Below are 13,626 nucleotides of genomic sequence, written 5' to 3' on the forward strand. Positions count from 1 at the left end.
AGAGTGAGAACTGAAAAAAAAATTTGGAGGCCAAATTTAAATGAGATCCACAGAGCAGCAGCCAAGATGCTGGAGGAAAAGCAGAACCCTAATCTGGAGTGAATTCAAATTAAAGACCAAAAAGGCAATAATGTGTCGCATGGAGAAACGGGAGGAATAGGGCCCCAGGAGCTAAGATAAAAATTTACTGAGCAATTTATTGCTGTATTAATTGACTGTCACTGGCCTAGCTGCAAATCAGTCGCAGGGGTTTTGTACAGGCACACTGTGGGTTCTGACAGCAGCTGATATCATAGCAAGCCTCCTTCAAGCCTGTACCTTTTATAACACTTTGGCAACGTCACAAAGCTCATGAGGTCTTCCATTCACAAATGAACTGCACTGACCAAATATTACCTTCTCATGTCCAGTTTATCCACACCACCTAGCCTAGTCGGGCACTCAAAAAAGCCTTAAAGATCTACCAGCAAAGGCTTAAATAATTTCCATCAAGGCTGCCAAGGGACCTAAACAAAGAATATTTAAAACAAACAACTTTTTTACTCCTTGTTTTAAAAAGCACGAGCCAACGTTCATTGATTTATTCAGGGACATTTATTTAACAACCTAGTATAAGCCAGGAACTGTAGATACAAAGCCTAAGAAGATAGGATCTGGGCCCCAAGAGACTTACAGTGTTTGGGGGTGGGGGGTGGACACAGGCATGTAAATTAGTAAGGATAATAAATTGTTACAGGTTCTACAACAGAAGTATGTTGATGGTAAAATAGGGACATTAAAAAAAGGAGAGTGATCAATTCTACACGGGTAGGGGGATGCTAAAATCTTTAGAGAAAAGGTGACCTTTTAAGAAATAAAAGCAGCAAATCAAGATATGAATATCTATGACATTAAATAATCACATACATATAATTTATTCTTCATTATAAAAAAGTGACATCTATTTAGGAATGGATTAGCTACAAATGAAAATTTTATATTCCTTCTCTTTTCAGAAATGCTCCACTAGCCTCTTTGACAATTGAATATAACTTGTCATGCTAGGAGTCAATAGTCAAATACATAATTTGCAATTGACTCAGTGTATGAGGCAGAGTAAGACAAAAGTTTTTTATTTTCTACTGTATGATTTAGGTGAATATATAAAAATATATCTGTCTGAATATTACTGGCCATATAGATTTCTGGTAGTTATCTGTTACTCCTAGAAATTCTTCCACCTGTACACTCACTGCCACCCACATTTTAATCACTTAAAGGGTAGCTCTTTTGAGCAAAGTTACTTCATAGCTTAAAAACTGAAAAGACAAGAGTTGTGGCTAGTAGAAGTAAAACTTCAGCTGCTGGTATCAAGCTAGGGTTGTTATCTTCAGATGTGTATGCCATGAAGGTATGTGGACCACACATTGGTCTCTTCAGCCTCTCATTCCCGCAGAGACAAATTTTCAGAGCACAGTTTGGTGGCTTCAGATACTGAAACCACCACCAAGCAGAAGAAGTTAACTGTATGTTGCCCACAAGCATGGAGACCCCAGGCCGGTTGGAACCAGAAGGTTGATGATGTTGACTCCTGATGACCTCACCACCAACCAATCGGAAGAATGTTTACGAGCTGATCACACACCACACAATGCCCCTCCCTCACCCTGTCTTTAAAAACCTTTCCCTGAAAGCCTTCAGGGAGTTCGGGCCTTTTAAGCACTAGCTACCAGGAACCCTTGCTTGGTGCCTGCAATAAATGCTCCACTTTCCTTCACCACAACCCGGTGTCAGAAGATTGGCTTTACTGTGCATGGGCAAGAGGACCCAAGTTTGTTTCAGTAACGTTAGGAAATGTAGCTTTTAGTATTATGTTAGAATAAGTCAAAAACACTGCCTTCTGAATGGCTTGGTTTGATATGAATTTCTTAGATATGCCCAGTCAAGGTAAAAGGAATCTTAATGATTCAAGCCAGATCAGAATTCAATACAAAATTGGGGGCAAAATAATAAACAAGAAAATGCATTTTTCTAACCCTGACTCCTATGCCTCTGTCTCCCTTGGTGACCTATGATGATCTATGGGGACGTCTAAGCCTCCCGCCATCAACTGCTTTAGGTCCACCATCATCTATTGTTTTTTACTTTGCAGACGTATCTGACAAAGGGCATGCAGAAAAGAAAAAAATCTAATACTGTTTTAGGCTCAGAGGTTAAGTCTTTGGCAGAGCTGTACAGAGAATCAGAATCTCCTAAATTCCCAGACTCACGCATTCCCGTTAAAAGAGGAAAGCCACATTATTTTCTTATATTACTGGATTTCTAAGAAAGGTAAATATAGACCAGTGCATCTGGAGTATCTGCCTCTGGAAAAGAAGCAAAAAAGATCTACTTCTTCCTCCTCTTTTTTTCCCTTACACTAGAGAACCACCGAGAGGTGGACAGATACTAGAGATCTGCCCTGGGCTGGGCTCCAACACACTCACATCTGCATAGGAAAGTCCCTTCCCAAAGCAGTGTAAGTCAGCAAAATAATGTTAATTCAACTTGCCTTAGTTCAACACAGGACTTTCAGAAGGTATTTTACTATCTTTCTTCACCCAAAATAAAATTCGTTATTAGCAGAAGCAAGAATTAATAGATTAATGAGAGAGAATATAATAGGGTAACATTAAAACATAGGTTTTAAGGACGTTAATGAAATTCACTTAAGTAATTTTCCCATTTATAATAGCTTCACAATTAAGCTAAAATCATATTGTTTGATACAAAAGAAATTATACTTTTGTCGTGGCTCTTCCCCAAATCTCAGCAGAAACCAAGGAAGCCTCATAATCACTAAATTCAGCTTCCTATTAGGCAAATAACACATAAAAGTGAACACAGAAATGATAGAAATAAAATTTCTAAGCTGGAAACTGACTTTATTACTGTGAAATCATATGAATAATTTCTAATTGATTTGTATTGGGCAGGAATCTTATATTCCAGAACCATGCTCATCTATTTATCACAATATTTTATGTGACATATGGAAACTAATACATTGCTTCATTAATATTTACAGTCTTTCTCTAGTCATGGCTCAGAGATATTTAACATTCTAAAACATAAGCATTGATAATTACATGTCTTACATTTTACTCTAATTTTTAACACTGCCAAGACTATTTAGTACAACTAACTTTTTAACTAGGTACTCTTTTCTCTCTTTACCATTAGCATATCAATCAAATTTGCATTATTCTGGTTTGCTCATTTTATTAAAAGCGAATTCAGGGCACAATTGACTTTTCATTTGTTTAACAAGTGAAGAAATATTTACCCTGACAGCCATTGCATTGTAGAGATTCATCTTCATAGTGTAATATGCTAACTGTGAATCGAGAAAAAAAAAAAGATGGCATATATTTTAGTTTTACACAAAGACAGTGCAGCCTATTTTTACATATAAAAGATAAGAATCTTTATACATAATACATAATAAGAGTTCTATGCTTAGAAAAATGAAATCAAACTTTGTACTGAAGAGATAGGCTTCCTAATGCATAATGCAGGCTTAACCAGAAAAATCTATGGTAGTCAAACTAGGAGCTAATGGAGATATATGACCATAAAATGCTCTCCGCTGAGTTTGATAATCAATGGTGCTCTACTGAGAATAGAATAACAAAGCAGAAATATTCACAAGTGCTGGTGACATGTAGTATTGTATGATTTATTCACTGGGGTTCTTTTAGCCAAAACTCACAGAAACATAAAAGGAATTCATATTTCAAGACGTCTGGTTTAATGAAAAATTCAAAGAAATGCTGTCCTCAGTCGAAATCGTTCAAGGATATGGATGCAGTGATGGAGCAAAATTGTGCCTTCCAACCATCTGTACAAAATGTTATGTACTTAGCTGCCTCCTGAGTAATACTTGGGAATTTTGTTTCACTTAATATTCATTTTAACACCATAAAAATCATAAATACAATGATATCATGTTACAGCAAATCCCCTGACATAATGAAGACTTCCTACAGACTTGGTTTCTTTCTAGTAGACACACATTTGTCTTTTAATGCACGAATCTCTGTGACAGTAAATAATCATTTAGCAACATAGCTTATTTCAATGAAAATATTGCTTTAAATAAAACTTCCACATCTGCTCTTTCAATTAAAAAGATACAATTAACATAATTCATGACAGTAAAATAAACATTGAAATACATATTTTTCCCACACAAAATACAACTTTATCCATTTTATTCAGTCAAAACTCATCAGACTAATATAAACTTGAACTTAGGTAATAGGTGTTATGTTTCAGCAAAAATCAGAGATAAGTGCCTTAGCCTTTTATATAGGGGTTTTCTTCCCTGCAACAAACAGGAATTCATATAAAAGGGTTTCACTGTAATTAGTATTGTTTGAATTGCCTGATCTGATCCAAAGCAAATTGGCTGTGGAGAGCAGCAGGGCTGGATTAGTTATCAACAGTCTGAGCAGTTAGTAAACAGTTGGCTGCAATATGTTATTTACAAATGAACACAATGATGTCACTTCATTTTAAATTCTCTTTCTTCATTATGGCAAGCAAGGCATAATTCTTGGTGTTTGAGGTCAACTTAAAATATTTACTTAGAGTATTTCTTCAAGGCAAATATAACCATTAAATATTTTTACACAGAAGAAACATATTGGAAATTATATATTTGAGAAAGTTGGGTTCAGAAAAAGATACTGTTTCTTATCTTTTTTCATATTGCTGTTCAGTCAGCAGCAGTGAGCATTAGCGAGCTTTCAAGCCACAGACCTGAGTTCAGGTCCTGACATTGCTCTTACCAGCTGTGCGGCTTGAACAAGTTACTTGAAGTCTCCCAGTCTTGATTTCTAGCCTTACAAAATGGGATATCACATACTCCATGGAGTTCTTGTGAAGAATAAAATGAGATAAGGTATTTAAGGTGCTTGGGACATAGCTGATGGTCATTAGGAAAGGGATTATCACTGTTATACATTTTGTGGCTAAAAGTATGTGATTTAATTATAAGTAAAATTCCAAAAGGTATAAGAGGTTAAATTTTATTCTGAACAAAGAAGAGATATAGGTTTGAGCCTAAGAATTTTGAATTTTATAGTTAAAAGGTGGGAAAGCACTTTGATTCCAGGTTATCATTCTCATGTGAAGCACAGACGGATGTTACATTGACTCTCAATTCTATAGCCCAGATCTGAAAGTACCACAAAAACGTCTGAGAAAACATTGTATGATCCACTTATATGAGGTACCTGGATTAGTCGAATTCACAGAGACAAAAAGTAGAATAGTAGTTACAAGGCACTGGGGGAAAAGGAGGAGCTAGTGTTTAGTGGGTACAGAGTTTCCCTTTAAGATGATGGAAAAGTTTTGGAGATTGTTAATGGTAATACTTGCATAACAATGTGAATGTACTTAATGTCACTGAACAGTACAGTTAAAAATAGTCAAAATGATCAATTTTATGCTATATATATTTTACCACAATTTTAAAAAACACTAAAAAATCATTTGTGAATGTGAATCATGCATTTCCATAAGCTATCTATGAGACACATTAGACACTTTGAAATTTTGTAAAATACTAAGTCTCTATATTTCTATTCTGAGCAGTGATGATTATTTGTTATACTAATATTTGTTGTTTTGGTTACATGAGTAGTTAAATTATAATTCATACAAAAACCCTTGTTCTTAATATTATTTTCCAGGATTCTGTCCTAAAAGTTTTTTTTTTCCATTCCATGGAGTTGGATAAGCAAATATTTCACAGCTACTAAATACTGATAACATATCCAAGAATGACAGACTATAGTAATTCATCAGCAGAGAAAAATCCCCAAATTTTCCTTACTATATATTATTTCTTATTTTATCATTAAGGTATCATAAGTCTATTTTAAAGAGGAAGACTAAAGATCTGAGGTGAAAATCAAGCATAAAAGATGATAGTTTCAATGTAATGAAAACATGATGTTCAATTATAGATGTTTCCCAACTATTTATTGACTAAATGAAGGAGGGGGAAAAGAGAGGGAGGGGGAGAAAGAAAAGAGGGAGAGAAAGATAAACAGAATTGATATGTTGCATTTACAACAAATAGAGTAGGAAGAATTCCTGGGATGAAAAACTGCATTTGAACACTAAATAAACCACTTGTTCGCCATATGGCCCTTGTCGTGTCACCTAGCTCAATTTTCAGAAGGCTTCTGAAATTTTTTCTGGAAGTTGTATTTCTTTTAAAATCGGTTTTCTGAGGGGTCAGTATCCATGTGGACCTTTTGGACAGGGCTGGTATTCAATGGGATTGAACCGTGATATCGATGGGAGCATGTCTCGTGTATGAGTTTCCGTTTTTTCTACCAGGTGAATTACAGTGCAGGGGCAGGGGTGGGGATAGGTTAGAGCCACTCTCTTAGAGGTCAAGTGATATTCAAAGCTCACCGCACCAGGTCCCAATTTTGTTCTCCGATCATCTCCCACCACGCCGCTCCTTTAAACCTCAATCTGATCAAATTATTATCTTTTCTTCTTCACGTCCGTGCTCCTACTATTCCCTTTGCCTAAAACGTCTTATCATCCTTTTCTAGCTGTCCAAATCCTCTGTCTCCTGCTGTTCTCACAAACATTTATAGGAGAAACCACCTTTTTCCTATAAATGTTGTGAGAACAGCAGGAGACACTAAACACTAAGCACCAGCAACTGGAAGAAGCTGCTGGCATTCTCTCGGCTCCAGTGGATACTTTCAAACCATTTCAAACCAGTAGGAAGTACTCCTTTAGAAGCAACAAAAACTACCACGACAAAAACCCAAAGAACAAAAAACCTCACTATTTACTCTCAAGCTTTTCACATTTAACACTCTCTCTCCCTTTTTGGTGTTGTCACCCGTCCTCAGGTCTCTAGGTACACTCTCCTCCTTTCCCCTCCTTGCCTCCCCTGACCTACTCCAGTAACATGCTCTAAACGTTTTGACACCAAGCTAAAGGTCTTATTCTTCACCACAACTCCTGCCATATCTTAAGGCTTTTCAAATTCACATGTACAACACACTCAATTACCTGCTCTCACTATTGCCTGCCTTTCCCAGTCACAATGACATCCACTTCCCATAGCCATGTTCCAGACCCTGTGAACTAGTTTCTCCTCTTAAGTCTTAAACTCAGATTGCTAATCCTTCTCCTTAAATCCCTGATGGCTTAATTTCTATTAAAGACTTTTCCACCTAGTAGACAGATCTAGTACAGGTATGTCCTTCTCAGTTTCAAGTTCCTTCTTCACATGTTTATATACAATGGCTACATTGATAGTTTGCTAATGAACATATCATAAATTAACTAATCTTTCCATTATTGTTGAGCATTTAGGTTGGAAACCAAGAAAACCTGAGTTTCAAACGGTCAATCATTTTCAAAAACAGAACATTTAAAGTAATACATATTTATAATAAATTTGAGTAATACATCTATATGAACTTGACCAGATCAACTGGCTTTATTTGCTAGACTGGGCAATACAGAAGAAATATTTGCATTAAAGTGATGACTCTGGAAACTCTAGAAGCCAGGCACATATGGATAACAGATCTGGGGAGCCTGTGCCTTTGTTATTTTCCACATCAGTGCCATCCTCATTTCATAATTTTGAGTATGATCATTAAAATGATTTATTATCAAATAATCGTGAGTATTTTGTGCATATGCTTTGCCTTGTTCACTGGCAACTGATACCAATCTGGTCGTTATCAACATCTGATTGTTAAAATAACCTTCCGTCTTCCACACACACACAAAATTAAAAGCCAATTATATTATTTTTCACCATTATTATTAATGTATCTTTAAAAGCAAGTAAACTAAATCTAAATCATATTATTATAATGAAAATATGTTAGTAAAGTTTTAAATTTATATTAGAAAAGTCAGAGTCTTAAGTTATCCAGCCTTTGGTATTTATTTAAAATGCCAGATCCTGAGGGGAAAAAATAGATTATGTTTCAGTTTTCTGCTCTAACACTAAAGAGTGATAAATGTTGCCTCATTAACATATAACTGATTTGGAAGCCTTATAAAGAGATTTATAAAAAGAGTTGGGCTATAGAAGGAACATTCATTTATCTAATGAAGAGAAATAAAAATGTCCGTACAAGCAACCATGTCAATCTCATCAGTTTTAAAAATAATGACTGATATTTTATGTATTTTTACTATCCATTCAAAAACAAACCTGTTGGTGTTTATCATGACAATGCAAAATGGAATTTGATAGCAGATGATATCCTTTGTTCCATTTAAAGTTAATAGAATTTCTTTCCATTGTTACTCTTTCAAATACTAATCAAACATGAAAACTTTGTGAGAAGAGCAGTAAAATGATAAGCAGTATATAAGTACTGTGAGCCTTTTCAGCAATAAATTATTTTTATAATTTGAAGAATAATCTATTTTTAATGAAAATTATCTTTATAAATTAATCAGTTCTACCAGAGGCTATTAATATACTTTAACAAAAAGTTTTAACCAAGTTCTGTTAATGTGGTGCCATATATATGTTATTCACCAAATGATCTCAATTTAAAAACATAACATTGAGCTGTTTAGAACTACAGTTATATATTTTTTTTCACAATAATGCATATAGAATTAATCACATATATCAGGGTAGCCGCTCTCAGAGTGTGGTGACTAAAAATAGTGTACTTGATATTAAACATCATATAAACTATATAATGGGGAAATTGAAAAGGATAACAAGATGCATACAGCTGTGCTATTAGGTTATATTGATGAATTCACTCAGGTAACGCTCAAAGTGTTAGTTTTCCAAAAGAGGCAGATGAAATATTTGAACATTTTTCTGGTACTATCGCCTACAGAAATAACTATTTTCACTTCACCATTTATGAAATAAAGCAAAAAGTGGTAAGGACAAGCTATATAGAACATTATACAGTTGAAAACAAGAAGGGGACCAAAACAGTAGGACCATTTGAGTATCCAATGGGAAGCGCAGGTTGCAGTAAAATCATAGCAGGAATTCAGCAGGTCTGGGGTGCACGTGCACTGAACACACACACCAGCTGACTAGAAATCCACTGTTATAAAAAAGAAGAATCAGAGCACATCCTCACTAACAGGGAAAGGTTTTTGAGGTTGCGAATCAACAGTCCTCGGTCCCTACGATGGACAAATTTGGGTTATGTTGCCAGATACGGCAGCATGAAAGTCAGCAGGAAGACCTGAATGGACGTTGAAAATTAAAATAAAGAAAAACAATAGTCATCCAGGAAGCAAAAAAGAATCAAATCAGAAAAGAAAACTGGATTGGCTCTGTTATCGTGGGTTAGTGAGGGGACCATGGTGGAGAACGCATAACACTATAGGACTGGATAAGTTGACTGGTGTTGCTGTGAGAATTATTTAAAAGCTGGATAGAAATATTCTGGTATAGTAGAATTTTGACGGAGGCTGTCTAAAAATATAGAATTTATCTAAAGAGATCCTAGGACTTCTGACTTTCCACAGTTCCCTTTGTTTGACCTTTGCCACACGTGAGACTGTTGATAACTCCAAGTTTTCTAAGTTTTCTCCTGTGCTTCCTGTGATATTGTGTCTCTGTTTTTCGTTTATTTACCTATAACTCCCTTCCTCTGACTAAATCCTACTACTAATGCATTCCACAAGCCTCAATCCTTGGCCCTCTGCTCTACTGTTCAGATACTTTTCCATCAGGTAGAAAATCCTGCCATCTTATAATGATGGCTCTAAAACCTTTATCTCCAGCTCTGACTCTTCATCTAAAAGTCCTCTTTAATAAGCTTTTGTTCAGTGCTAATTATAATGTGCCAGACACTCTTCGGAGAGATAGCAAAATCGCTGTACAAGACACCACCACATGGAGGTGTCCTAACATCATCACAAACTCAAAATCTCACAACATCTTTTTGTAAAAGCTTCACTGAGTGTCCCATTCAGAATGTTTTCTTATCAACATCCATGCTTTTGTTGTCATCACAACCATTAATCAGCTTTGCTGAGATAAAAATGCAGCTATCTTACTAGCTTATAAAACAAAAAGTTTATTTCTTACTCACATTACACGTGGGCTAAGTTTCCCTGTGGCTATGGCCCACAACACATGGCTTAGCCCAAAATCAATGAGATGGGGAGGAATCATTCTTTTATGAGGAGGCGGGTAGGGAAGAATTTTTGGCACACATGGATACCAATCTACCAGCTAGGCTGACCATAGCGAAGTCTTCCAACTTATATCCCGGTGAGTTATTAATTTATCCAGTTAGCAAAAATTCTACAGGCTTTCTATGTGACATTTACTGTGATCATTTAAGATATAATAAATAGAATAGTCATTGCATCTCAGGAGCTCCCAGTCAAATAAGAGATGTAAATAAACAAATGGGTCACAGTGACACAAACACCTACAGCAGTAAAGCATGAGGAAGGCACAGCTAATATCTGCAGTCTCCTACCATTCTATACTCAGCCTCAGGAGATGCGGAAGGTTAATCCGGAAGTAAAGTCTTGAAGGATGAATAGAGATTCAGACCAATGGGAGGCAGGTCAGAGTGAAGAATGGCATTCCAGGCAGAGTAAACAGCATCTGCAAAACCCTGTAGGGCATGGCGTATCTTGATATATCATGGAAAGTGGTTTAACGTGTCCAGAGTATGTTTATACAGGTTTAGCAAGAAGTGAGGTTAGATAAGCAATCCTGAGACTATGAAAACGTGACATGTCATGTTGAAGAGTATGAATTTTGTGCTGTATCCTACAGTGAGGACGGTGGGCCTGGGAGTGAAATGATCAAGTTTAGGTTGGAGTCAAGAGATTTCCTGAGGGACAATGCAAAGTATTTGATGACTGATAAGAGAGAGAGGGTGGGGAAAAGAAGGTGGTGGGGAGTCAAGGATGACTGTGGATTTCCAGCTAAATGGTTGTACTATTTACCTGAATAAAGAAATACAGAAGGAGGAGCAGGTTGGGGGTATCTGAGGGACCTCCAGAGAAGACTTTTAGTAGGTACTTAGCATATGGATCTGCAGGGATCAGGAACTGAGAACCTTAGGCCCATCATCTAATCACCCTGAGCCTCTATGTCTCCACCTATAAAATGAAGATAAAACACCTGCATGTTCTACTTGACAGACTGTTACTGGAAAATATGAAACAATGAATGTAAAACATGTGTTTAAACAAGAAAGTCCTTTAAAAATGTAGGAAGTTATTTTATTAAAGTCACATTCAGCTCCTTCCTCAAATACTCTATCTAGATCGACATCCTCACCATTTCCTGTTACACCATGCTCATTCCCAGTTTCAGACCTTCATTCACACTGTTTCTAACCAAAATGGCCTTCCCTCTCCCCAGGCTACAATCTACTGATGCCCCAAGGTTCAGTGCAAGTCTCACCTCTTAGACTTTTGGAGATAACATTAACTTCTCAACTGAGTGCTTATTACTTGCCTGTGTGTGTTTGGTGGGGGGAGTAACTTTTTTTTTTTTTCTTTTTTTTATTAGTTTCTGCTTTATAACAAAGTGAATCAGTCATACATATACATCTGTTCCCACATCCCTTCCCTCATGCATCTCCCTCCCTCCCACCCTCCCCATCCCACCCCTCCAGGCGGTCACAAAGCACCGAGCTGATCTCCCTGTGCTCTGCGGCTGCTTCCCACTATCTATCTACCTTACGTTTGGTAGAGTATATATGTCCATGCCTCTCTTTCCCTTTGTCACAGCTTACCCTTCCCCCTCCCATATCCTCAAGTCCATTCTCAAGTAGGTCTGTGTCTTTATTCCCATTTTACCCCTAGGTTCTTCATGACATTTTTTTTTTTTTATTCCATATATATGTGTTAGCATACAGTATTTGTCTTTCTCTTTCTGACTTACTTCACTCTGTATGACAGACTCTAGGTCTATCCACCTCATTACAAATAGCTCAGTTTCGTTTCTTTTTATGGCTGAGTAATATTCCATTGTATATATGTGCCACATCTTCTTTATCCATTCATCCGATGATGGACACTTAGGTTGTTTCCAGCTCCGGGCTATTGTGAATAGAGCTGCAATGAACATTTTGGTACATGTCTCTTTTTGAATTATGGTTTTCTCAGGGTATATGCCTAGTAGTGGGATTGCTGGGTCATATGGTAGTTCTATTTTTAGTTTTTTAAGGAACCTCCATACTGTTCTCCATAGTGGCTGTACCAATTCACATTCCCACCAGCAGTGCAAGAGTGTTCCCTTTTCTCCACACCCTCTCCAACATTTATTGTTTCTAGATTTCTTGATGATGGCCATTCTGACTGGTGTGAGATGATATCTCATTGTAGTTTTGATTTGCATTTCTCTAATGATTAATGATGTTGAGCATTCTTTCATGTGTTTGTTGGCAGTCTGTATATCTTCTTTGGAGAAATGCCTATTTAAGTCTTCTGCCCATTTTTGGATTGGGTTGTTTGTTTTTTTGCTATTGAGCTGCATGAGCTGTTTATAAATTTTGGAGATTAATCCTTTGTCAGTTGCTTCATTTGCAAATATTTTCTCCCATTCTGAGGGTTGTCTTTTGGTCTTGTTTATGGTTTCCTTTGCTGTGCAAAAGCTTTGAAGTTTCATTAGGTCCCATTTGTTTATCTTTGTTTTTAGTTCCATTTCTCTAGGAGGTGGGTCCAAAAGGATCTTGCTGTGATTTATGTCATAGAGTGTTCTACCTATGTTTTCCTCTAAGAGTTTGATAGTTTCTGGCCTTACATTTAGGTCTTTAATCCATTTTGAGCTTATTTTTGTGTATGGTGTTAGGGAATGATCTAATCTCATACTTTTACATGTCCCTGTCCAGTTTTCCCAGCACCACTTATTGAAGAGGCTGTCCTTTCTCCACTGTACATTCCTGCCTCCTTTATCAAAGATAAGTTCGCCATATGTGCGTGGGTTTATCTCTGGGCTTTCTATCCTGATCCACTGATCTATCTTTCTGTTTTTATGCCAGTACCACACTGTCTTAATTACTGTAGCTTTGTAGTATAGTCTGAAGTCAGGGAGCCTGATTCCTCCAGCTCCGTTTTTCGTTCTCAAGATTGCTTTGGCTATTCGGGGTCTTTTGTTTTTCCAAACAAATTTTGAAATTTTTTGTTCTAGTTCTGTGAAAAATGCCAGTGGTAGTTTGATAGGGATTGCATTGAATCTGTAGATTGCTTTGGGTAGTAGAGTCATTTTCACAATATTGATTCTTCCAATCCAGGAGCATGGTATATCTCTCCATCTATTTGTATCATCTTTAATTTCTTTCATCAGTGTCTTATAATTTTCTGCATACAGGTCTTTTGTCTCCTTAGGTAGGTTTATTCCGAGATATTTTATTCTTTTTGTTGCAATGGTAAATGGGAGTGTTTTCTTGATTTCATTTTCAGATTTTTCATCATTAGTGTACAGGAATGCCAGAGATTTCTGTACATTAATTTTGTATCCTGCTACTTTACGAAATTCATTGATTAGCTCTAGGTGTTTTCTGGTAGCATCTTTAGGATTCTCTATGTATTGTATCATGTCATCTGCAAACAGTGACAGCTTTACTTCTTCTTTTCCAATTTGGATTC

The 13,626-nt window shown here is 36.6% G+C and overlaps 1 protein-coding gene across 1 annotated transcript in view; it reads right to left on the reverse strand.

Annotated features, from left to right (window-relative positions):
* Nucleotides 1–13,626, reverse strand: part of SPATA17 (spermatogenesis associated 17) — a gene marked incomplete at both ends in the record, with an annotated part of 181,017 nt that overhangs the window by 133,931 nt on the left and 33,460 nt on the right. The window contains one exon of the mRNA XM_079698193.1: nt 3,305–3,355. Coding sequence (XP_079554319.1) covers nt 3,305–3,355 — 51 coding nt within the window. The remainder of the gene's footprint in view (nt 1–3,304; nt 3,356–13,626) is intronic.

The sequence above is a fragment of the Hyperoodon ampullatus genome (assembly GCF_949752795.1).
Source record: "Hyperoodon ampullatus genome assembly, chromosome: 2".
In the NCBI taxonomy this organism is placed as follows: domain Eukaryota; kingdom Metazoa; phylum Chordata; class Mammalia; order Artiodactyla; family Ziphiidae; genus Hyperoodon; species Hyperoodon ampullatus.